At 37.4% G+C, this 23,153-nt stretch overlaps 2 protein-coding genes across 5 annotated transcripts; both read left to right on the forward strand.

Annotated features, from left to right (window-relative positions):
* Positions 1 to 4,904: 4,904 nt before the first annotated feature.
* LOC122073394 (PHAF1 protein At3g51130) lies at positions 4,905 to 15,915 on the forward strand. 4 transcript variants are annotated; one of them, XM_042637978.1, is made up of 15 exons: positions 4,909 to 5,204; positions 5,655 to 5,737; positions 7,030 to 7,104; positions 8,422 to 8,489; positions 8,585 to 8,690; positions 8,802 to 8,862; positions 8,951 to 9,117; positions 9,527 to 9,589; positions 10,924 to 10,971; positions 12,841 to 12,954; positions 13,055 to 13,154; positions 13,278 to 13,351; positions 15,068 to 15,172; positions 15,279 to 15,340; positions 15,477 to 15,689. In XM_042637978.1, exons 1-14 carry the CDS (start codon positions 5,108 to 5,110, stop codon positions 15,324 to 15,326), a joined length of 1,209 nt encoding a protein of 402 aa, XP_042493912.1. In that variant the 5' UTR covers positions 4,909 to 5,107; the 3' UTR covers positions 15,327 to 15,340; positions 15,477 to 15,689. The 4 variants fall into 4 exon arrangements, with proteins under 4 accessions (XP_042493914.1, XP_042493912.1, XP_042493913.1 ...); XM_042637979.1 differs by having other exon boundaries at positions 15,521 to 15,688; XM_042637977.1 differs by lacking the exon at positions 15,477 to 15,689 and adding an exon at positions 15,708 to 15,915 and having other exon boundaries at positions 4,912 to 5,204.
* Positions 15,916 to 18,834: 2,919 nt separating this feature from the next.
* LOC122073393 (endoglucanase 23-like) lies at positions 18,835 to 23,145 on the forward strand. Its single transcript, XM_042637976.1, has 3 exons — positions 18,835 to 19,358; positions 20,850 to 21,311; positions 22,211 to 23,145. The coding sequence occupies exons 1-3, from the start codon at positions 18,924 to 18,926 to the stop codon at positions 22,817 to 22,819; spliced, it is 1,506 nt and encodes a 501-aa protein (XP_042493910.1). The 5' UTR covers positions 18,835 to 18,923; the 3' UTR covers positions 22,820 to 23,145.
* The last annotated feature ends 8 nt before the right edge of the window (positions 23,146 to 23,153 follow it).

Genomic DNA, 23,153 nt, shown 5'->3' on the forward strand with positions numbered 1-23,153 from the left:
CCAATAAGGGGAACCGAGGCAAAAGATGGGTTTTTTTTTTCTTTTCTTTTTTTTTTTTTTTATTGTAATTTGAAAGGTAACAAGCAATAACAAAATAGAGAGAGGGATGAGATCAAGGATTTCATACTTTAGCGAGAATAATCTAATCACTACAACACTCCTCCGTTAAAGAGTGGAGAAAAAATGTTACTCAAAACAGTAACTACTAATGCTCTATCAGAACTTCCGGGTGTGTAGCCGGTGCGACTCCCATCCGGATTATCATCAAACCAACTTGCATTCATTACACATACGTCCAGATTTTCCTAGTCCGAACTCCCAACAAACACTTAAAGTTTCAAACGAAATATAAGTTAAATTCCAAAACGCCCCGTCTCGGCATCTCCCCCAAAACCAGGGTCCACTGACCACTTAACGTTTCAATGAAATAAAATTTTGAACTTACGAAACATCCAGTCTCCCCATAACAACGATGACTGGTAAAAACAATCCACCCAAGTAAATAAATCTGAACTTCAAGTCGAATCAACTACAAGATGAATTACAGTCTTAAGAGTGTCGCGTAACAAGGGAGGGTGAAGGAAAACAAGAAAAAATACATAGTGGAGCGACAGAAAGGATGTGTTGAACAGTAGCAATCGCATTCTTCACTGCATTAGTACGAACTCAATGTATGCCTTAAAACCTAAAATTTCAACCTCAACCCTAATAGCCTCGATAGGAAACAACAAATCCAATAGCTTAAATGATTTCAAACTGCTAAGATTCAGCAATTAACCTGATTCCAACGCATAAATCCGATTTGAGAATCTTGTCAGAATAATGGAGCAAATGAGATGAAACAAAAAAAATCTAAGATCGGATACTCAAAAGAATAACAGTAGTAATGCAAGTTTTCAAATCCCTAGTCAGATGATCAGTTTAGGTTTTGGGTTACGGACCTTTGGTGCCGAAGATCTTCGTGCCTTCGCTCCGCCGCTCTGCGGATCGATACCCAGAATCCGCAATAAAAAGCCTACCAGGATAAAGCGTTCATCTTTGGAATAAATATCGACGAAACCCAAAACCTTCTGCCCTTTCAAAAGAAAGAAAAAATGAAAACAAACGCGAAAATCCCAATTCCCAGCCGAATGAATTCGGTCCAAAATCGGTTCTGGAATGTTGGTTTTCAATTCACGTTGGTTCCACATCTACCTTGGAGAACCGTCCGTTCGAACCAAAACCAAATTGAATCGCTCATTAAGGCTGTGTTTGGTAGCCAAGAGAAGAAAATAAAAGAAAATAAAAAATAATCTAAAAAATAAAATAAATGAAATGGTAAGAAAGTTAAAAGGATATGTATGTTTGGTTACCAAAACAAGAAAAATATTCAAAAATTTTTGAATTTTATGAGAGAGATAGACACATAAGAAATCATTGTGTAATCATTCATTTTTTGTCTTATTATGTTCTCAAATTTTCTCATGTTTTCTTGTGGTTTTTGTATTTTTTTTTTTTTTTTTAGAGAAAAATAAAACTTCATGATTCCCAAGAGAAAATTTGAATTTAAAAAGTAGAATCTTCTATTGGATGAAGATATACCGAGTGCAAAGAAATATTCATCACCGACAACAAAAATTACAAAAAATTGTACTTTTTTTCTTTTCTGTTCTTTTCTTCTCTTGGCCACCAAACACAACCTAAATAAATCCAGACCTTGAATGATGACTTATTTAATAGCATTGTTATTAAAATAATGGAAGATGATTGCTGCCATGCTATGTGGCTCTGAATCAATGCGGGAGGCAATGAGAGCGCCTTGAGGGCATCCACAAAGATGGCTTCTTCATTTCATGGGAGTAAGCAAGTCATTTTACCCTTCTTTTTTGTCTAAGTGTAAATGTGTAATAAATACGTTATCTGAGAGCCTTATTCTTTCTTAGAAACAATAGGAAAAAAAAAAACACACACACACACACAATTAAAATAATGAGAGACAACAATGGACTTCTTGAGAGTTCGACTTAGGGGTGTCAACTGATTGGGCCAGGCTGGTCTCGATCGAGCCTAGTCGGGCTTGCCCATTTGAAACCCTTGCACCGTGAATGCCTGTTCAAGTAAAAAAACCTAACTTTTAGGGCATTGTTAAGTTTATAATTACGCCAGTCGATGTCAGACTTTAATCGGGCTGGCTTAAACGGACCTTAACCGAGCTATGAACCTATTTGAGTTCTAAACATATCTCCTTTATAATTATTTTTTTAAGTGGGTTGAAGGCCCATAATTGTCCAATTTGAACATTTAGTCAATATATTTCTATACAAACAATAATCATAGTAGAATAAGACCCAAAACTTTAATAAATAAGATAAATGTTATGAAATTATGGTTGTTTTTTAATAAAGAGGGTCGGGCTAGATCAACCTACAATGAGTCAGTTTAGGTTGGGTCTGTAGTCAGTCGATTCAATTGGACGCCCGACGGGCTAGCCACCTGCACCATGAACACTTGTTTAATAAATGTGTCAAGCTCGATCAATCCAGGTCAGACCATAAAAGTGTCGGGCTCTTGTCGGGCCTATCAGTGCAGGCTCATAATTGACACCCTAACTTCGACCCTTCACATTTCCCAAACCCTTTAACCAACACATTCAATTCATATCTCTAAAATGATAAACTCCTGAAGAGAAGCAAACATGGAGGTTTGCAATCTATGGAACTTCAAAGCTCTTAAGCAAACTTGGAGAAAATCAATGGTATTTTGTGTGGTTGATGACCTTACGAGGCTACAAGATCCATTCATACAATATAAATTTGGATACTTACTCTTACAATGAAATTATATTCTCAAATCACCAAATATGAAATATAGTACAAAAAGGCCAATTGCAATAAAAGAGTTGGAACAAATTATTACTATAAACCCCTCCCTTCACATTCCCCCCACCCCAAAGGGAGAAAAAAAAAAAAAAAAATCGTGACTGGAAAAAGTATTTAAACTTTCAAATGTTTTCAATAATGAATGTAGAACCGAGTTTTCCTTCACATATGGTGAACATAAAATCTATTTAGTAATTTGAATACTTACTCTTACAGTGAACCAATACTATCAAATCAACAAATATGAAACATAGTAGAACAAGGCCGGTTGCAATAAAAGAGTTGGAACAAATTATTACCGTAGAACCACCCTCGAAGGGAAAAAAAGTAAAAAAAAAAAAAAAAAAAAAGTAATTGGAAAAAGTATTTAAACTTTCAAATGTTTATGTAGAACAGAGTATTCCTTCACATATGGTGAACATAAGATCTATTTAGTCATTTACCAAAAAAAAAAAAATCTATTTAGTCACAAAAATTTGATCATTTGATTCGATTGAATAAATATATTTTTGATCTTCATCAACAAGAGAATGGCCAGGTTCAAGGGGTTGTGATATCCATTGTTGAATTTATGTGATGTGATAATTGAGATTTTCATTCCCACAAATATTGGATGAAATATTATATTGAATCACTTCTACGGCCACCTACATTATTAAAATTGTAATGTTTTATGGATTGTAAGAATGATGATTTTTCCTTTACCAAAACATAAAAAAATAGATAACAATGACTTTTCACGAAGGATGGAACGCCACAATCGTGTGTCCTACAAAAATAAGGGTCAGACACCCACAAATAGAAAATGACCCTATGATTGAATCAGTATAATCAATAGATTGGTTTGGGTTAGGGAGTGGTCTTAGGGAGCGGTTACCTACTTGGCCTACCAGTTAAACCAATTTATCAATCTTGTTTGATATTACAAAATCCCAATTCAATAAGGAAACCTAAAGAGCTAGGAAGTCCACATAAGGAACACAACATAAAATAAAGAAATATATTATAAACACGTCTCTAATAAATATTGCAATGTTCTACACTTCTACTGTATATAGAATCAAGACCATGAATAAAAAATATGATGAATTATAATTAAGAAAAAGGCAAGGGTTTCCTCCAACACCCGCAACACTAATTGTGGCAAAAAGGAAAGCCCATTACAAATCTTGCAACTGGGGGTCGTTTAGGAAAAAGAGTGTGGGAGATCACATATTATGTGTCTTGCCGTGCAATTTTATTCTTAAGATGGATAGTATGAGGAATCTTTCATCTAAAAAATAGTAAAATTAGGAAAAAAATTGTACACGTAATTTGATGCATAATTGAAAAACCAGATTTTGACTCAAGTGAATCATATAAATTGAGTAAGAAAAAAGAAAAGTTTAAAAATCATGAAGACTCATTTAGGTTAAAAAGATGGAATAAAGCATTTGGTATTCATCAAGGAAAACGTTTATGTTATATGGAAACAAAAAAATGGAATAAAACGTTTGATGTGAACTTTTTGTTTTTTTTTCGAATGAAAAGGAAAATAAAAAAAATGCTAGAAATACAAAATGATGGAACGACGAAGCCTTATTCGGTCGTTTCGATTTCGTTCTAAATAAAAAAAAAAAAAATGGAACAACTAGGTTATAGTTTTTTAAACAGGTTCCTCAAACACTAATTTTTTTTTTTTTAAAGACATTTTGACACAGAAAATCGAAAATTCTGTTTTTGATACGAAACATTGTCTTTGAAACTGCATGACTATCAAACGCAGCCTCGGTGTTTTTGTCTAAATAAAGTGAATTTTTCATCTTTTTATTATTTTTTATAGAGAAGCATTTCCCCTGGAACTATGGGTGAGAGCCAATGGGAACACAAGAGGAAACATCAATCAAGGTATCATTTTCCATTTAGGGGGTGGATCGATCATTTTGAATCCCATGTGTTAGGGGCTGGACCTCATTCCTCCATAAAAACATTTTCCCTTTTTCAATCTCCTACCTTTTATATTAGGGATTATCTTTTGAGAGAATCCGATTTCAGACTAGCGAGTCGCCATTGGCCATTGTCATCCAAAATCTAAATGGGCCGAGTTAAACTCACTAAAAGTGAAGAAGCAAAAAAAGAATAGTCTATTCGATCTCCAGATTCGGATACAATCATTGTGATTAAGCGCACATTTATAAACAGCGAACTTGATTTTTCAGGCGAAAGAAACGAAGGAACGAAGGCGAAGAAACAGCAAGCGTGAAGAAGAGATGATACAAAGACCTAGAAGAAGGTGCGAGGGCACGGCCATGGGAGCCATCACTCTTGATCTCCGTCCTGGCATGGGAATCGGACCTTTTACACTCGGTGATCTAATTTCCAGAACCCTTTTTGTTATCGTCAAATTAAAATTTCATTTACTTTGATTATTAGATCGCCGTTCATGGATCATTCTCAAGACAGATTTTGATTTTATTTAACGCAATGTTTCCAACCCCAACTGCTCGATTGTTGATCAATTTCGCAATTTTTCTTTGATTGTTTGGGTAGAATTGAGTCCAGATGAATGCTGGAATGATATTCGTGCACCTTCGGACCTCAGTTGATTTGAATGAATCATTATAGTCGGTCTAGCAACTGTTTTGTCCGTGCATTTCTTCAATTATTGATTTGTTATGGGATTTTATGTGTCTATTTGGTCCATTGACTAGGAATTAGCTACGCAAATGCAAATTGATGTTTGCTTGAATTCGATAAGCGGTTGTTCTTTCTTGCCTATGTCTTTTCATTGCATTGATTGCTTTCTGTATGGTGCAGGGATGCCAATATGTGAAGCATTTGCTCAAATAGAACAGCAGCCCAATATATACGATGTAGTCCATGTAAAGTACCTTGATGAGGTGAGTTAAGCAGTTAGCTTTCCAGGTTGAACTTGTTTTGTGTGTTGAGCATGCATAAGTTAATTGTGGTTATTTGAGTTATTTCGTGCGTTGGAACTGAATAAGAACTTTCATTTATTATGGAGGGTAATTTAAAGAAACAGTTTGATTCAGTGTCATCTGGTGGTGTGTGATTCTTAAAATTCTATTTGACTGTTCATATCTGTGATGTCTTATGGGATGGAGCCAGATTATCTGAAAGTTAATTGTATGGCTTGAGTAAACTAAAGGTTCATGCATGGTTGAACATGCCAATCTGCTGAGCGGGGACTTTTAACCGCAGATTGTGGGACCAAAATCCGTGCTGCACCTGTTGAACCACCAATCTGCAACCTCTAACTGATTTTCCTGCCGGGGAGGAAAAAGAATTATGTGATTACATGGATGGCTGTTTTTTTTTTTTGGTAGAAGGATGGTTGGTTTGTTAGCAAAGGCTATTGAGTTCCGGCTTGTCTCATTTGGAAGCTAGAGTGAGGGCCATGAAATGGAAATTTAATTTAGAATGATTTGGTTACAGTTTGTTTTTAAATTTTGTTTAGACAAATTTATCAGGTACTAGAAGCTTAATTTTTACTGTTAAATGGAATTCTGATGGCTCATGGCTAATTGAGTTCTGTTGCTGATTTGGATTCTTTGGTGTGCTTAAAGTGTTCGTCAATTAAATAATGCTACTTCTGTTGAATGGCCATTTGATATGCATGGAGGTAAACAAACTTTATTGTTCCTGCATAGAGGATTTGCAATGAATTTATTGAAAAGTGTGCCACATGGCCATTGTGCAAGGCTTAACACAGTGAGCCACTTGATTTATTCTATGCGGGACATGATGTGGAAAGTTTCATCTATGGAGATAGGTAGAGTCCAGCCTAGATAAGTCATATGTCAAATATGGTGTAACTCAATTGTATGGCCCACTTGTATTAACATTATTCTGCTTATTCCCTTGTGGATATTGTTTTTTTTTACAAAGAACTTCTTTGTGTCTGGTGTGATTAATGTTTGGCCATTAAATCTTATAGGTGCTTAAACACTATTTCTGCATATTCAAATAATCTTGTCTCTGCTTTCCTGCAAATATAAATTTTTATGATCTAAGCTTAGTTGAGTTTATAGCCAAAATTTCTTTTCTTTTGTGGTTATAAGATGTTACATGAATTTTTTTTATTTGAAAATATTGTTCCTCAATTTTTTTTTTCTTTTTCTTTTGTGTATTGATTGTACCTTTTCTATTTCCTCTTTCTCATTTTCCACAGGAGCCATTAAAGTTGGATATCGTTATTAGTTTTCCGGATCATGGTTTCCATATTCGCTTTGATCCTTGGTCCCAGGTATGATTTCAACTGTTAACTGCTACTTCCAGGAGCTGAAAACCCTTGAAAGGAATTCCATTTAGTGTAAAGAATGTGAAGCTAGCTAATGGAATATGGGTATTAAGGTTTGTTGCTTCGATCAGGGGAATTACCTGTTTGTCCTTCCGTAGAGCACTAACTAGAGGTGAAGAATAACAGAATTGTTCATTGAATTATATTGATACAAGTTTTGAAAACTCAAATTACACCCCCCCCCACCCCAAAAAAAAAAAAAAAAAAAGAGGTTTTGAGAACTCATGTGAACTTAAAGATCTTCATGTAATATCAGAGTCTCTTAATGGATTCTCTTGGCTTCCCTGACAAGATGGGATAGCTCTGCAAGCTGGTAGGATTATTGCTAGCCAGCTGATCAGAATCCAAGTCCCTCTCTATACTGTACTAATGGTCTCCACTGCAGGGGACAAGTTGTCTTCTAAGCATGAATGCTTGATTCCCTGATACAGAGGATTGTTTGCTCCAGTGGGACTTAGTGCCTGTAGGATTGGGTAGCCATGAGGATGGGGAGGCCTAACATCTGCGTGGGAGCTTTTTTTGTTGGATTCACATTTATTTTTACCCTCCTATCTACAGATTTCAACCGTGTTGATTTGTGCTCTTTTCTTTCTAGTACCTCACCCCTTTTTTCAAATTTTTTGGAATATGTCTAATGGGATGTTTTATGCAATGTGAATGAGGGTGTGCACAGCACACTGATATGCATGGGATGCTGTTGTGGTATATGCAAAGTTGAAGTCTTTTACCTCAAGAAACCAATTGACCCGCCAACCCTCAAAATCTTTATTTCTAATCCAAAGAGGCTATTACCTATAACCCTTCCTCCCTATTTCCAGGAGGCAGGGTAAGAACTTTTAAGAGGCACAACTCAAAAAGGCTCATCTTCGAATCACTGACAGTAAAAGGGAATAGCGAATCCTACTGACAATCCATTTTTGAATTTTTTAGATATGAATTATTTATTTTTCATTATCATTTAAATAATTCATTTCGAATGAGGCACATGTGCATTATGATGCCTGCAAAAAGGTCAAAAAGGTATATCACCCCCAAAAGGTGTTTTCTGTTGTCACCCAAAGGATTGTTGGGTGTTTCATATTTCAGTGTGAATAACTCTTTCATATGCACTAAAATTGGTTCATCTTGTTGCATCTGATGTAATCCGAAGCAGTAGCATTTCAAACATTCAATCTAAAGATTGTTGCTAGTGATAAACTATAAATGTTATTCATGGTGTGCGACTGATCTGCTGACAATCTTATTATTCTAACTTATTTGCAGAGGCTTCGCCTTATTGAAGTTTTTGATGTTAAACGACTTCAAATGCGTTATGCTACTTCTCTCATTGGGTGGGTCCGAAGTTCCCCTTGAATATATATATATATATATATATATTTTTTTTCTTCAGTAAGTTATATTTATTATTTAATGCCAATCCTTACAGGGGACCGTCCACTTTAGCTACTTTTGTTGCTGTTTATGCACTTTTTGGTCCAACATTCCCTGGGATTTATGACAAAGACAGAGGGGTTTACACTCTTTTCTACCCGGTACTCAACTAAACTCATGAACTAAATTCTATCCTTTTTCTTTATAGTTCCCACACCCCCAGAGAGTGATCCCTTTTGCTTTGGTGTTTTACTTGGCCTGTGTTTTTATAGGGTTTATCCTTTGCTTTCCCAATTCCAACTCAGTATACAGATTGCTGCCACGATGGGGAAGGTATGCAGTTTGGTCCTTATGGTCTTAACCGTCCTGGTGCATTTACTAGATATTATCTGACTGTCATCTCCCTTATTCACTGTGACAGCGGAGTTGCCACTTGAGTTTCCAGATGGGACCACCCCAGTTACATGTCGTGTCTCGATATATGATAGCTCTACTGACAGCAAAGTTGGTGTAGGATCTGTTATGGATAAGGCTATAGCTCCTCCGTTACCTGCTGGCAGTCTCTACATGGAGGAGGTGCATGCAAAGGTTTGGCATCTTTCGTTTGATATATTCCTTCATTTCTATTAGATTGTTTGTTCTTAAATATCCAAAGTTCTAGTCTAACTTTTGTGGATGCTTTGCTACTTTATTTCCTTGCTTTCTCTTGGCTTTGTGTTACTATCTTGTTTTCCTTGTTTTGTTCAAGTATTGCCATCATATGAAACTCCAGCTTAATTTTTATCCTATGGATTCTCTGTTTTAGTAGTAAATGTAGACTTATTTTTGTAAAAATATGTATCTATAGTCAGTATGAAAACGTATTTTTATCTGCTTGGACTGGTTATTCACACCCTTTCTGACATTTGTCTTGACTTGTCCCCTCCCACTATTTATTATTTATTTATTTTATTTTATTTTTTGTATCTAAAGTATTTGCCTCTGATCATTATTTCAGCTTGGGGAAGAGCTGTGGTTTACTGTGGGTGGTCAGCATATTCCTTTTGGTGCATCGCCACAGGTCAGTCTATAAATTCTCTAATCAGTAGAAGGCATCTTATCTTGTTCTTTCTCTGTTGCACCATGATTTGCTTTTCCGTAAGTTTTTTTTTTAGGTGGGAGGTTGGGGTGCATATGTTGCTGACTAGTCTGTTAAAGTTCTGTAGTAATTAGGTTGTTTCATACCATGCTTGACTTACTGAAATTTTTGATGTTTTGTAACTCTTCAAGATTAACGTGCTGGTGTGGGGACGCAGCCCCTTGTAGACAAAATTCAAGAAAGAATTGGCAGTGTATGTATGATTGGTCATGCAAATATTTATTTGATTGGAAAACTGGGAGATAGAATATGTTTTGAGGAAGGATACCAAGTTCTTATCAAATCAAAAGCCTTGGGACATAAGTAAATGGAATTACTGTTGTAGAGGTCCTTCGGAAATATTCATGAGAAATCCTTTTGGAAGCGTTTGAGATCACTGAAAACCACTATGACTACCATTGACAGAACATTTGCAGATCTCCTAAACCTTGGCTACAGGGAATGCCCAATAAGGTCAGGAGATGCATTTAAACTGAAAAATCAGAAGAACTTGAAAAAGGAGATTGGGTTTCCTCATTGTCTTTTATTTTATTTTATTTATTTATATTTTGTTTCCTGCATTTTGGTCCTGGTTGTGGCCCAAAGTGGTCATTAACTTGGATGGTATCATAGCCATCATTGAAGTTCCACAAAGAGTTCATCTTGTTTAGAGGATCAAGATTGTGAAATTTGGGCCTTGGAACATCTGGTGACTTTACATCTTAATGCTACACTCTCTTAAGTTCTATCCCACCTAGTTATGCTTTGATCTAAGCTTGTATGAAATCTTTCAATCCTCATTTAATTCAGGGCTTTTGATTGCCAAACTATGTTTTGAGATCTTTCGCTTTTTGGGTGTTGTTAAGAAACTTTCTTGGGGCTTCATAAATCTTCTCTCTTGTAGAGAGTGTGATTTTTTTCTCTGGGTTGGTGTAAGGTGGGTTTTTGTCTCCCCCTTACTCTTCTTTATGATTATGATTATTTCAGCATAAGGCTGATTTGTGTTGTTGTTGTTGTATTATAAATAATTATTTCAATAAAGTTTTAGGGGCTTCACTGGGTCCCGGATGGTATCATAATATTTGGATTAAAAAAAAGTTTGATCTCCATACAAACTTCCCTTTTTTTTTTTTTTTTTGGGTGTAGGTGGGGAGGACTTGCGGGGACATGGAGTGTTCAATATTTGTTTTTTGTTATTATATATGTAGCGTCAATGATGTGCTGAATGCTGATCACTTTTTCATTTCTTTGACACATCATCCGTGATTTTTCTGCAGGATGTCTGGACTGAATTAGGTCGTCCTTGTGGAATCCATCAAAAGCAGGTGAAAAGAAAACAAAAAATGTATTATTAAACAAACTGATATACGGTTGTATGAGCTGATTGGAAGAATAGTCTATAGTTCGTCAGCAACTTAAAACGGGAGAAATTTTTATGATTCTGAGAATTCATGTTATCCTGATTGAATTGTGAAAAACATGTCAAATTTAGGTGTTTCTGTTATGTGACTCTTTATTTAGTTAATGAAATGTCTGCGTGATAAAAAAAATGACATTGCCAATGTATGTCTAAAGCAAAGTTTATGCTAATATGAAGTACCATTTTGGTATTTTCTTTGAATCTGGAAGCTCTCCCTTATTCGATTTTTTGCTTCATGTCTATTGCATTGGGGTATTTATTGTTACAAATTTAGTGATATGATTGGTTTCCATTGGCTATTTTTCCTTGTGCTCCCTCATCTTATTTTGAAATTTGACTGATACATATAGAAGGAGCAACATGCATCTATGAAACATAACATGACCTTAAGATCAGCTGATTATCTTGCACAAGAAGATTTTAGAATTCGTTGCTTTATGTGGGATGATCGAAATTATATGAAGGCTATAATTCTGTAAGATTAGATGTATTTTATGATCCAAAATGTACAATTATAACTTAATGTCATTATGAAGGCAGCAAGATTAAGTAGAGCTTATAATATTGCAAAAAGAAGTCAGATCCAATTCAATGACGATAGGGTAAAATATATTTGAACTGAAGACAATTTTTGCCGATACTAGGATACAGAATGGATCCCAGGTTATCACAACCAGTCTTCACTAGTAGATAATTCGGTCATGGATGACTTTGGTATAACTATCAAACTTTAGAGGTTTTTGCTAATAGCTTAGCCAAAAGATCTGGCTGTTCTGCCACCATGCTGAGGTAATAGGGGAAACTAATAAAGTATTGGGAGAAAGGACAGATCGTCAAAGAACTACAGAGAAGAGGTACAGAGAGCAGCTGAAGTCCTTGGATGATAAGTTTGTTAGAGCTCTTGCGTTGTTGCTTGAGATCCGTTTTGACAGCTGTTGTGCTTTAAACTGGTGCTCATGTCCTGTATGATGGTGGGTCAGGTGAGGCACTCTTAGTCCTCTGATAAGCATATTTATGTTTGGCAGTATGGTAGAGCTACATTAGTTGAAAAACTGGAGCCTTTGTGGCTTTTGCAGGCTGCAGCTTCAGATGTCATTGGCATATGTTGCTTCTACTCAGTCACGACAACCTATGATGGTTGTGGTATCTGTATATTACATCAAGGGAAGTGCTGATGGGTGGTTTTGCTGTTACTTGATACTTCCTAATGGTCTTTGTGCCAACACAGGTTGTGTTAACTATGGGACAAAACAAACTGCATCTGTAGTTCGTTGGCATCCTCTTGCCAATGCTATGGGGGCCTCTATTTTCTTTTGTAAAGTTTACATGGACCTATATCAGATGGGGTCAGACCCAATGCTATTACTTAGATGATCAGTTGATTGCCTCTAACGGAGCTGTTAATAATTTTCCTGAAAGAGACTCAGTTTTAATACGCTTTATCAACGTATGGACATACTTTATACCTTTTAGGTGGTTGACAATGCATCTATGTTTCTTTATTGGTAAATCAAATCTGAGATTTACATGCTGTCTTTGTTCGAGGAAGGTCAATTGTGCAAATCCGGTGCATGTCATCCGATGGAATGTGATTTTTATGAACAATCTCTTATTCTTTGTAATTTGAGTTCAATGTGAGATGCTTGAAATATGTTCTGGAAGTTAACTCGCTTCTACTTCCAAAACAATTTCCTATCATGAAAAAGGCTTCTTCAGTTTCTTATGCACATTGACCCATTTTTTTTCCTCTCCTTTTCTTTTTCGTGCTTTGCAGGTTGACCAAATGGTGATTCACTCTGCATCAGACCCTCGTCCCCGAACTACTCTCTGTGGGGATTATTTTTACAATTATTTCACTCGTGGTCTTGACATATTATTTGATGGACAGGTACTCAAATTTCTGCCAATGATGTTATATTCCATTATCATAAGGCATCTTATGCTCATTTGTATTGTGAAATTCTCATATCGCCTTCTTGAGCATGCAGACGCATAAAATCAAGAAGTTTGTTTTGCATACCAACTTTCCTGGACATGCGGACTTCAATTCATACATAAAATGCAACTTCCTAATCTACAGTTCTGATGGTGAGATCTTTTCTTAAAAGCCTTTACTTATTTATTTATTTCATACCCTTTTTCTAAACTTAAGGGTCCTTGTGTTGTGTCGCCCACTTGTTGTCGTTTTAATTTAGCCTTTTGTTGTTGCAGTTGAAGGACATTTGGAAGAAGGAAATGCTCCTAAGAACTGCATTACTCCAAACACAAAATGGGAACAAGTAAAGGTAAATAGTTTTTTTCATCCAAATGTACAATCTGGAATTTCTTATATTGTGTATGAAAAAACTAGAGTTCCTTAGAGACTGCAATACAGACTAGTCTCTTTGAACCCAAGTGCTATAACAGAATTCAAATCTGGGGTTGTTAGATGGTGGAATTGGAATCTCTGGCCTTTGAGTTTTGTCTTATGTGTTGCATTTTGTTATCTATCCCTTTTCCCCCCAAATAAGAAGTATAGAGTATCTCTCGAAGTCTAGGGTGTAACTATTCTGTTTGAATGGTTGGAATGATCTGTGATTGTTGATTATGGACGGTCCATTGACCAATCAACAGTTCTGGAGAGACCTCCAGGCCTACAGTTGATTTGAACATTCTTTGTTTGGCAGTTGAGGTCTGAAAGGTCTATATGGAAACATTTGTAGCCGTTTTAGTTCATCCTGGGTGGGGTGGATCTGGAAAGGGGGTAAACAAATTGTTGTTTTTTTTATGGAGGTTGGGGGGGGGGGGGGAGGAAGTCGCATGATATTCTCATTTGTAGCAGTACATAGACTTCCTGAAAAGTTAACCGCTCTCTCTGTCTCTGTTGCTTGCAGTCCCTAAATGTATGAATAATTTTGTATCATTTGGTGGAGTAAAGATTTTATGAAAAGCTAGCCTGCTCTCTCTTGCTTTCTCTGTGGTTCCCCCATATGAATAATGCCGTAAGATTAGTAAAAAAATGATAGAGGGAAGAGATCCATCTTGGAAGCGGCTCTGTTTTCTCTATGACCTGTTGCAAATTACCTAACTCATTCATGACAGTTGTTCAAGTTGCTTTTGTTTTGGCATCATAATGGGGATTACAGTATAGTTGACTACCAGAGCATCTTGCGTTCAAAATGATTTCAAATCGCAACCACCTCCTGCCTTGGAACAATAAAGAACATCCCAGTATGGACCCGAAATGCCAAAGTGTGCAATGCTGAAGCAGCAGATTTGTGATTCTTTGATTAGTCGAGGAATTTGAGCAGGGAAAATATATTTATTATGAATCCTGAAGTTTTACCGATCTTGGTTGTGTGTCTTCCTGAATTGGGACATGCCTAGGTGCATATTCCATTGATAGAATTTCTGCCAATCATTCTTTTCCATGGGCATTATATAATACATGGTTTTCATTTCTCTAAAATAGGTTTACTTATTTTCTTGCCATTAGCTGTGAAATGAATTTTTTTGGTCTGGGTTTACAACAACGAAGCCTTATCCCAATTTAATGGGGTCAGCTACATGGATTCAAGCAGAGAAGAGGAAAAAGAGAAGTAGGATTTAAAAGAAACGGATTACTAAAAACATTAATGTAGTAGAAGTGTAGAACATAACTATATGGGGTCTGTTACCTGGATCCTAGCCCTCCAATCCGCTCTATTCGAGACCATACTTGGGGCAAGGCCTAATTTGTGCATGTTTTTCCTCACTACCTTTCTTATGGTCACTTTTGACCTGCCTCTAGCTCTTTTGGATCCTTCTAGTACATGGTCTGGATTTACATGTTCTTTTATTATCATTACTGTTATCTCTCTGTTCCCTTTTTTGATCATCAGTCTCTCTCTAATTGGCTGTTCTTGTCTGGAATAATACTGTATCTCATGTACTTTTATTCCATGTATCATCTGCATTCTTCCTTGATTTTTATTTTCATGCTTCAAGGAATGATAGTAATGAGTATTTTAATTAAATTATAGGAGATCCTTGGGGATTGTGGGCGAGCTGCCATACAAACACAAGGATCTGCAAGCAATCCTTTTGGGTCTACTTTCGTATATGGGTATCAAAATGTTGCTTTTGAGGTAAGGATTAGATTATATCTCATTGATCGTGTTTCCTTCATCTTTGTTGCATTAATTTTTGTCTATTATGGGTAGTTAAAGAGTTGCTGACAAAAGCTTTCTGCAGGTTATGAAAAATGGTTATATTGCCACAGTAACCCTCTTTCAGTCGTGATGAAATTTAATTAGGTATGTCCACCTTCCATGTATGGCTGTCTGTCTCTCTAGCTGTTGGAGATTCTCATATTTCATATTGAAGCTTTGTCTTTCTATGCTTTTTTGCAATATTTATGTCAATGATCAATTAAAATTGATGACTTATTAGCCTTCTAGTCAACAAAGTTCTTAAGGCAACTTTGAATTTGGTAGACTCCAGAGATATATTACTGTCAAAATGGAGATATATTACTGACAAATTGGTTGAGCTCTTGGATGGGCTTGAGGCATGCTCCCAACTTGTCCTTTTGTGATTATTGCTGGTTTAGTTTGGCAGTGTTTGTGTTTCTTCCTGTTTTTCTTATCGAATTAATTTGGTTTGGGAATTCCATTATTGCAGGGAATCCTTGCATTTTGTACAGTCATTGGTGTTGAAGCATTGTTTTACTAATCGTCATCAGTGCAAATGTGCAACTAGCATTGATGGAAATTGTACAGATATGTAATAATAAAGTGTACAGTAATGATACTCTAATCTTATGCATTTGATTAAATGTCATTCCTTATTAGATTTACAATGGAATATATTTTCTGCTGTTGGTTACTAATTGCGTGCTTTTCCTTGAGATTGGTTACTTCAATATAATCCATTCATTTGATGAGGATCCTTGAATCTTTACCAACTTGAAGGCTAGCCATTTTGTTGTGAAAAAAAAAAAAACACTTTCCCAATTATTTGGCTGTATCTGCCAATAATTTAGTAGCTGTAACGTCTGCTGCTTCAACTCAAGTTATTCTTAGAGCATTCTTCATGTCCATTGCTCGACGGGTAATATATTTCGCATGTTCTTTGAAACACCCATGTTTTGCATTCTGTCACAGCTCACTGGCATTAACCAAGTTATCTGAATAAACTCTTCTTTATTTTTAGTAGTTGGTGCTGTTTCTACACATTAATTCCTTGGATCTATAATTACCAAGAATCTGTTCGTGCAGAAGTTTGAATTTTGGGGAGATTTATTTATTTTTCTTCTTCTTTTCCATCTTAGAACATTTCCTCATGTTTTTGCGTGAACTGTGTCATAAATGTTCATTTGCTGTAAGAATTAATTGCAGACATCAACCAAGACAGTGGGCAGCACACATATGATAGGAGCTATATATTGATACCCTTTCCATCAGTGTAAGGAGGTTTAATCTCCAGAATACATTTTTTTTATGTGCTTCACATTGTAGTACGAAGACTTACAGAATGGGTTGTTGGGGAGACGCAGTCATGTGAGTAAATTAGTGCTAGTAGATTGGGGTAGAAGATTTATATATTTAATGATTCTTCTAAGGCCCTTGTGATGGGTCGTTGCAACTGTCTTTTTTCTCTTCTCCCTTGGATTCCGTTATTAGTTTTACTTTGCTGAAGGTCTACCCTGTCATCCACTCCTTCCTTACGTGTATTGTGTGACAGTGATACAAACAGAACCCTCTTTCCTTCCACACTAGCTTTCTTTACTTTATGTGTGCTGTAAAGCTTTGTCTCTCATTCACGTCTCCCAGCTGACTAGTAGCTTTTAGGCGATGGCTTCTAATGAGAGTTAGTTGCCCCGTCAGTTGTGTATGGAGAAACTTAAAAAGTTGGGGATTGGGCTACTAATGGCTGCAGATTGCAAGCAACGGGAAAGTAAAGATGAGCAATAAAATAGAGAGAGTCGCATATGGATAGGCAGAGGCCGGTGTCCTTATTAGGTCATATTTGGAGGATTAATATGCTTTTTCATGTTCTTTATTCTCGTTTCACATCTCCTTAAGGGGGCAGAGAGCCAACCCAACCCCCACACCCCCCCCCCCCCCAAAAAAAAAAAAAAAAAAAAAACAAAAGAGAAAGGTGAAAATGAAGAGAGGAGTTGAAGATCCTGTACGGAAGCACCTAGGACAAGAACTCATGAAAGGCTTTAGGACAATGGTTCTTTCCTCACTCTATTAAATACTTCAAAAACCAAAAAAAGAAAAAGAAAGAACATGAGAAGAACATCTGATTCCTCTTGATTTGGACCTTAAAATCGGATAAAATAGTGTCAAACTTTTGGATCCATCAGTATTTTGAAGTTTTATATGTGACAAGGGGAAATGTTTCCTGCCAGAATGCGGCTCTTGCACGTGCATAGGGGCCAATAGGAATGTACGACATCAAGATGGATATCGATTTGCATTTCATGGGATGAGATGGTTATTTCGCACCTACATGTGTTTGGGCTAACCGCTCTCCTGCAGAAACGATTTTTCCATATTATAATTGCATGTACTAATGTAGCTTATCGTTGTTGAAGTTCCTTTTCCTTTGTTTTGTTAATTTTGTTGTTTTACCAACAAAAGACAAATGAGAGTGCTACCTCAGACATTCAGTGAGCTTCACGGTGCAATTATTATTATTTTATTTCTTTTTCTTTCGGGTTAGAACTTATGAGGTTTAAGCGCTCAAATTTCATCTGATCTGTTCGGATAGGACTGTGACAACCTATGCAGTTTTTTCTATATAAGAACAAATGAAAATGGTGAACCTTACACTTACTTGAGCAAAAACCAAAAAAAAAAAAGGGAAAATCTTAGATTGAGAAAATCTTTTCATTTACTGGTGTTCTTTTCATACTTTCGGAATAATGAAGAGAGTAGTTTAGATATTTGTAAACAATGAACAAATCATTATGATATTCTAATTCTGTGAAAGAAAAACTTTTGCTAATTTTTTATTCCCACAATTATCACCCTTTGAAATTTTTATTTATTACTGATTAATATTTTTTTCTTTTTTATTTATAATGCCGGTTTTAATACTTTCATGCACATTTAGTGTATGAACTCTTTTCACATACAACCTCAGTATATTGTCTACTATATATATTTATGTTTAGCATGAACATGAATACATGATGGTTTGATCTTACATTTCGACTATTAGATATAATTGAAACTCCTTATACCAATTCTGGTGATTCATCTTTTTAAAAAAATTAGATTGATTTAATTTCAATGAATAATTAAACGATGAAATGGACAATATACTCCTTGAATTTTAGTCCAATGGAAGATTGAAATTGATTATACAGCTATGTTCAAAAAACAGAGTGAAGAGGCCCCCACCTCATCCTCACACCTCACACTCTGTGGCCCTCTGTTGTGGGTTTAGTGGTCTCACGTTTGTGGTTGCATGTGATTTTAACTGACACACTCAGAATTAGCCTGTCGGCTCCACAACATGAACGCAAAGTCCTTCCCTCCCTCCCACTCAACCAATAGCCATGACCCCACCACCGCCCCTTTTTAGTTCCAGGTTTCAGCCCTTCCCCAAACACACACACACACTCTCTCTCTCTTACCTTCTTTTTCTTTATCTTATGTGTGTCTCGTGATCACCAGTGTCTTCTACTGCTTTTAACTCTTTTTTGGAAGCCGCCCTCTTAATCCATTCATCCATTGCTTGCAAATACACAAGATTCCTATTTCCTTCCTTTAACTCTTGGTTATATATATATATATATATATATGAGAATAGAGAGAGAGGGAGAGAGGGACAACTAAGTAGTAGTAGTTAGCAGCAGCAGCAGCAGGCTGCTTAGGCCATAAGATGATGAGGTTCCCTTCTCATCATCGTCCCCTTCTTCTCCTCTTTCTTGTTCTTGTCACTGTTCTCACTGAACTGAAGTGGGTTAAGTGTCAAGGCCATGATTACCAGGACGCATTGTCCAAGTGCATCTTATTCTTTGAAGGGCAGCGCTCTGGGTTTCTACCGGCGGATCAGCGGCTAACGTGGCGAGGGAATTCAGGCCTTGGTGACGGTTCGGCGAGCAGTTTGGACCTTACCGGTGGGTACTATGACGCCGGTGACAACATAAAGTTTGGGTTCCCCATGGCTTTCACCACTACAATGCTGGCCTGGAGTGTCGTTGAGTTTGGAGACTCTATGCCTTATTTTCAACTACGCGAAGCCCTCGTCGCCGTCCGTTGGGCCACTGATTACCTTCTCAAGACTGTCTCCCAACCTGACCGTGTTTTTGTTCAGGTACGACTATGACCCTACCATTACTTACTAAGGGTGGCCCTTGAAAACTATGGTTTCCTTTCGAAAGGGAACTAAGATTCTCTTCTGCTTATCCTCGATTGACTATAATTTCCTTTACCATGGGGGAATTGTCAAAAAATTTTAGGTTATTGTCCAAGTCTTTATAAGTCTTTGTATTGACCTATTCACATTTGATGTGGGATATATCGAGCTATTGTTAAATTGTAAGTGTTAGCCATTGAGGAGCAGTTGGATCAAGTTCTTGTACGGAAATCTATGATCTACATTGATGGAATCCACCACAAGGTTTTTCCATGGATAGATTCTATTTGTGTAGATCAGTCCTGATACGAAAAGGAGTCCCGATACGAAAATGGTTCTTAACAAATGTCCCACAATTGACACTTGAAAAAGTACCTTTCAAGGTCTTGTCGTTTCGATGAATCGCTTGAGCGTTGATGCATTCACGGTGCCATATATGGATACCAATGAATTATACACTTTCCTCAAAGGATGGCTGCATCAAAGCCACCTCCTAGTTGTCGTCGCTCGATCACTTTCTTCTCCATAAGTGATTGCTTAGGGACCTTAGGAAACGATTTGGGTTGTTCTCCTCTTGACTTCAAATCTTAGTACCCAAAAAATCTGTCTAGAAAAATAATGATGTTCAGAGTTGTTCTGAGTTGGTAAAACGGAAGGGGGCCATTCTAGCCCATTTATTGCTCTAGCTCAGGCCACAGAAAACCCGATTCATTCTAAGCAAGGAGAAGGTGTCTAAGCATCTATACTTCTTATTAACTGAATATATATATATATATATATAATTCTTCAAATTACACTATATGGGATTATTAATTTCGCGCATCTCACCGTAGTTGTGGGAAAATTCGGTCCATCCTCAACAGTAAACCGGTAACTACTTTCCAACTCCCAAGAAGTGATTGCTGTTATTGCCCTAGCTAGGGAGTTGTTGTCTTGGTTGAATGGATAGGTTGAGTGGGACCCATCTGTGTTAAATAGTGGAATTAAAGCGGCAAAAACTGCCACTGGAGGCCCACGTGCTTTTGTCCCTCCCACCTCTACTGTGTATTTTTTTTGGTAGATGTACCCCAAAGTCCGATAGGAGCAACTTCTAGAGGACCACACTCCCTCCCAACTTCCAACCCCCTACCGAAACCATATTTAGCTTAAATCACGCATAGGTTTAAGCTTGGATTAGACTTTTAAAGCATGACATCGGCATCTTTACAGTTACTGCCGATGCCGCTAGCGATATCAATACCAATAGCCAATGCTAATATTGATACTATCAAATTAGACCATTTTGCCCTTTAAAATGGTTTGAGGATTCGAATTGATATTGGCCTGATCGAATCGATATTGACCCTATTCAATTCTAAGATCAATTCCGATATCTTAAAACATGTTACGATGTTAAGTTATTTATTTTTTTAAGGAATAAATGTGGATTTGTTTCTTTCAAGTTGATAGGTGGGTGACCCAATCATAGACCACAACTGCTGGGAGAGACCAGAGGACATGGACACAGCTCGAACAGTTTACAGTGTGGACACGACGCGACCTGGTTCGGACGTGGCTGGTGAGACAGCGTCAGCCTTGGCTGCCGCTTCCATGGCTTTTAAATCATCTGACCCTGGTTACTCCGATACCCTTTTGCGCACTGCGGTCAGGGTCTTCCAATTTGCCGACAACTATAAAGGAGCTTATAGTGATAACCCCGACGTCAGATCCGGCGCCTGCCCCTTTTACTGTGACTTCGATGGGTATCAGGATGAGTTGCTGTGGGGAGCAGCGTGGATGAGGAGAGCTTCTCAGGACGATTCTTATCTCAATTATATTCAGAACAATGGGAAAACACTCGGCGCTGATGAAAATATTAACGAATTCGGATGGGACAACAAACACGCCGGCCTCAACGTTCTCATCTCCAAGGTTAGTTGCTACTTAAGTCACGATACGTAACGGTCCTGCTGATATCGTTAGCGATATGGATCGACTGATATTGTCATATCGGATGGTTGTACCTTTTTTTTGCCCTTTCAATTTTGCCCTCATTTCCAATACCGTGTAGGGGTGAAATGGGATCGGGTTGGGTTGGGTTGGTTTGGGTTTCTTAAAACTCTAACCCAATACTAAATCCTCAATATTCAACCCAGGCCCAACCCATCATGTTTAGGCCTAACTCTGTTGGCTTCATACCAATCCAACCTGGTCCTAATTGACTCTATCCAGGTCAGGTTGGGTCGGGTCGGGCTGGGTTGGATTAGATTGTGACCTTGGCTTCTGCAATGGTTGGATTAACTTTGATTGATTAGGTCAGGTTGGATTGGGTCAGTATGAGTTGGATTAGATTGACCTTGGCTTCTGCAATGGTTAGATTTACCTTAATTGACCTGTTTTTTACCCTTCATATTTTATGTATTAAAAAATTATAGAAAAATAAAATACCAAGAGGAGCTTAAAATTTTAACATAAAAATTCAAGGTTAAATTTCGAGCCGCGTTAGGTCGAGCTGAGGCCTTGAATCAGAGTTGAGGTTTTTAAATCCTAACTTGCCCGTAGGGTTAAAAAATTAGCTTAAGCTCTGTTCAGATTCAAGAGAAATCAAAGCAGATTCGGGTTGTCATGACTAAACTTTCACCCCTAATACGATGTATATAATATAAAGGTGTAAATATCATTAAAAAAAAACCTCAAAAAGCATAAGGGTGTAATATGGCTACAGTTCAACGAAAAAAGAAAAAAAGAAAAAAAGAAAAAAGTAATATGGATACTGATAATTTTATGAGAAAAAAACATCATAGATATTGATAATGATGATGACGTGGCAGGAATTCTTGGAACGAAATGTGTACTCCCTGGAGTCGTACAAAGCATCCGCGGATAGCTTTATCTGCACAATCATACCAGAGTCATCGTCTTCCCACATAGAATACACTCCAGGTGGTCTCATCTACAAGCCAGGTGGAAGCAACATGCAACACGTCACCTCCATAGCCTTCTTACTCCTCGTCTACGCCAATTACCTCTCTCGTTCATCACAGACCCTCAACTGTGCTGGTATCACAGTGGGCCCAGACACCCTCCGTCAACTGGCCAAGCGACAGGTGGATTACATCCTTGGGGATAACCCGATGGGTATGTCTTATATGGTCGGCTATGGGTCCAATTATCCACAACGTATCCATCACAGAGGCTCATCCTTACCGTCGGTGAAGGACCATCCTCAATTCATTGCTTGCAAGGAAGGGTCCGTCTACTTCAATTCATCGGATCCTAACCCAAACGTTCTTATCGGGGCAGTCGTTGGGGGACCCGGCGAGGATGATGTTTATGAGGATGACCGGGCCGACTTCCGGAAGTCCGAACCCACTACTTACATTAATGCTCCTTTGGTTGGTGTGCTTGCTTACTTGGCGGCAAACCCTAACCCTACTTAGATTATTGCAGTTTACATTCTCAATAATCTCAGCTGGGCGGGTGGAAGACTAACCAAACCCGGCGACCAGACACCCACGTGGATAACCAAGTAAGATCACAGCTCAGAGAAGGGGAAATAGATTTTTTTTTGATAAATTAGGACAGGAAAATTGAAAAAATAAAAAGGAAAAAAAAAATTAGAAGCCTCTCATCTGGTGGGTAGCCAAGAAGGAAGAGGAATTAATTAATGCCTTTTTTTTTTTTCAATCTCAAAATGTTTGTAGCTTGTGACATGTAATCTGTGACCTGTGGAGAGGTGAAAATGTTGAACAACTTGTTCCCTCCCCTTTTCAC

Source organism: Macadamia integrifolia, chromosome 3 (assembly GCF_013358625.1).
Source record: "Macadamia integrifolia cultivar HAES 741 chromosome 3, SCU_Mint_v3, whole genome shotgun sequence".
Classification (NCBI taxonomy): Eukaryota; Viridiplantae; Streptophyta; class Magnoliopsida; order Proteales; family Proteaceae; genus Macadamia; species Macadamia integrifolia.

Bases quoted from the DNA above. Each gene is read 5' to 3' on its own strand.
- LOC122073394 (XM_042637978.1), top strand. From the start codon at position 5,108: ATGATACAAAGACCTAGAAGAAGGTGCGAGGGCACGGCCATGGGAGCC. The intron at 7,105-8,421 runs GTATGATTTCAA...ACTTATTTGCAG, and splicing joins GCTTTGATCCTTGGTCCCAG to AGGCTTCGCCTTATTGAAGT. The intron at 9,590-10,923 runs GTCAGTCTATAA...ATTTTTCTGCAG, and splicing joins CTTTTGGTGCATCGCCACAG to GATGTCTGGACTGAATTAGG.
- LOC122073393 (XM_042637976.1), top strand. From the start codon at position 18,924: ATGATGAGGTTCCCTTCTCATCATCGTCCCCTTCTTCTCCTCTTTCTT. The intron at 19,359-20,849 runs GTACGACTATGA...TCAAGTTGATAG, and splicing joins CTGACCGTGTTTTTGTTCAG to GTGGGTGACCCAATCATAGA. The intron at 21,312-22,210 runs GTTAGTTGCTAC...ATGACGTGGCAG, and splicing joins TCAACGTTCTCATCTCCAAG to GAATTCTTGGAACGAAATGT.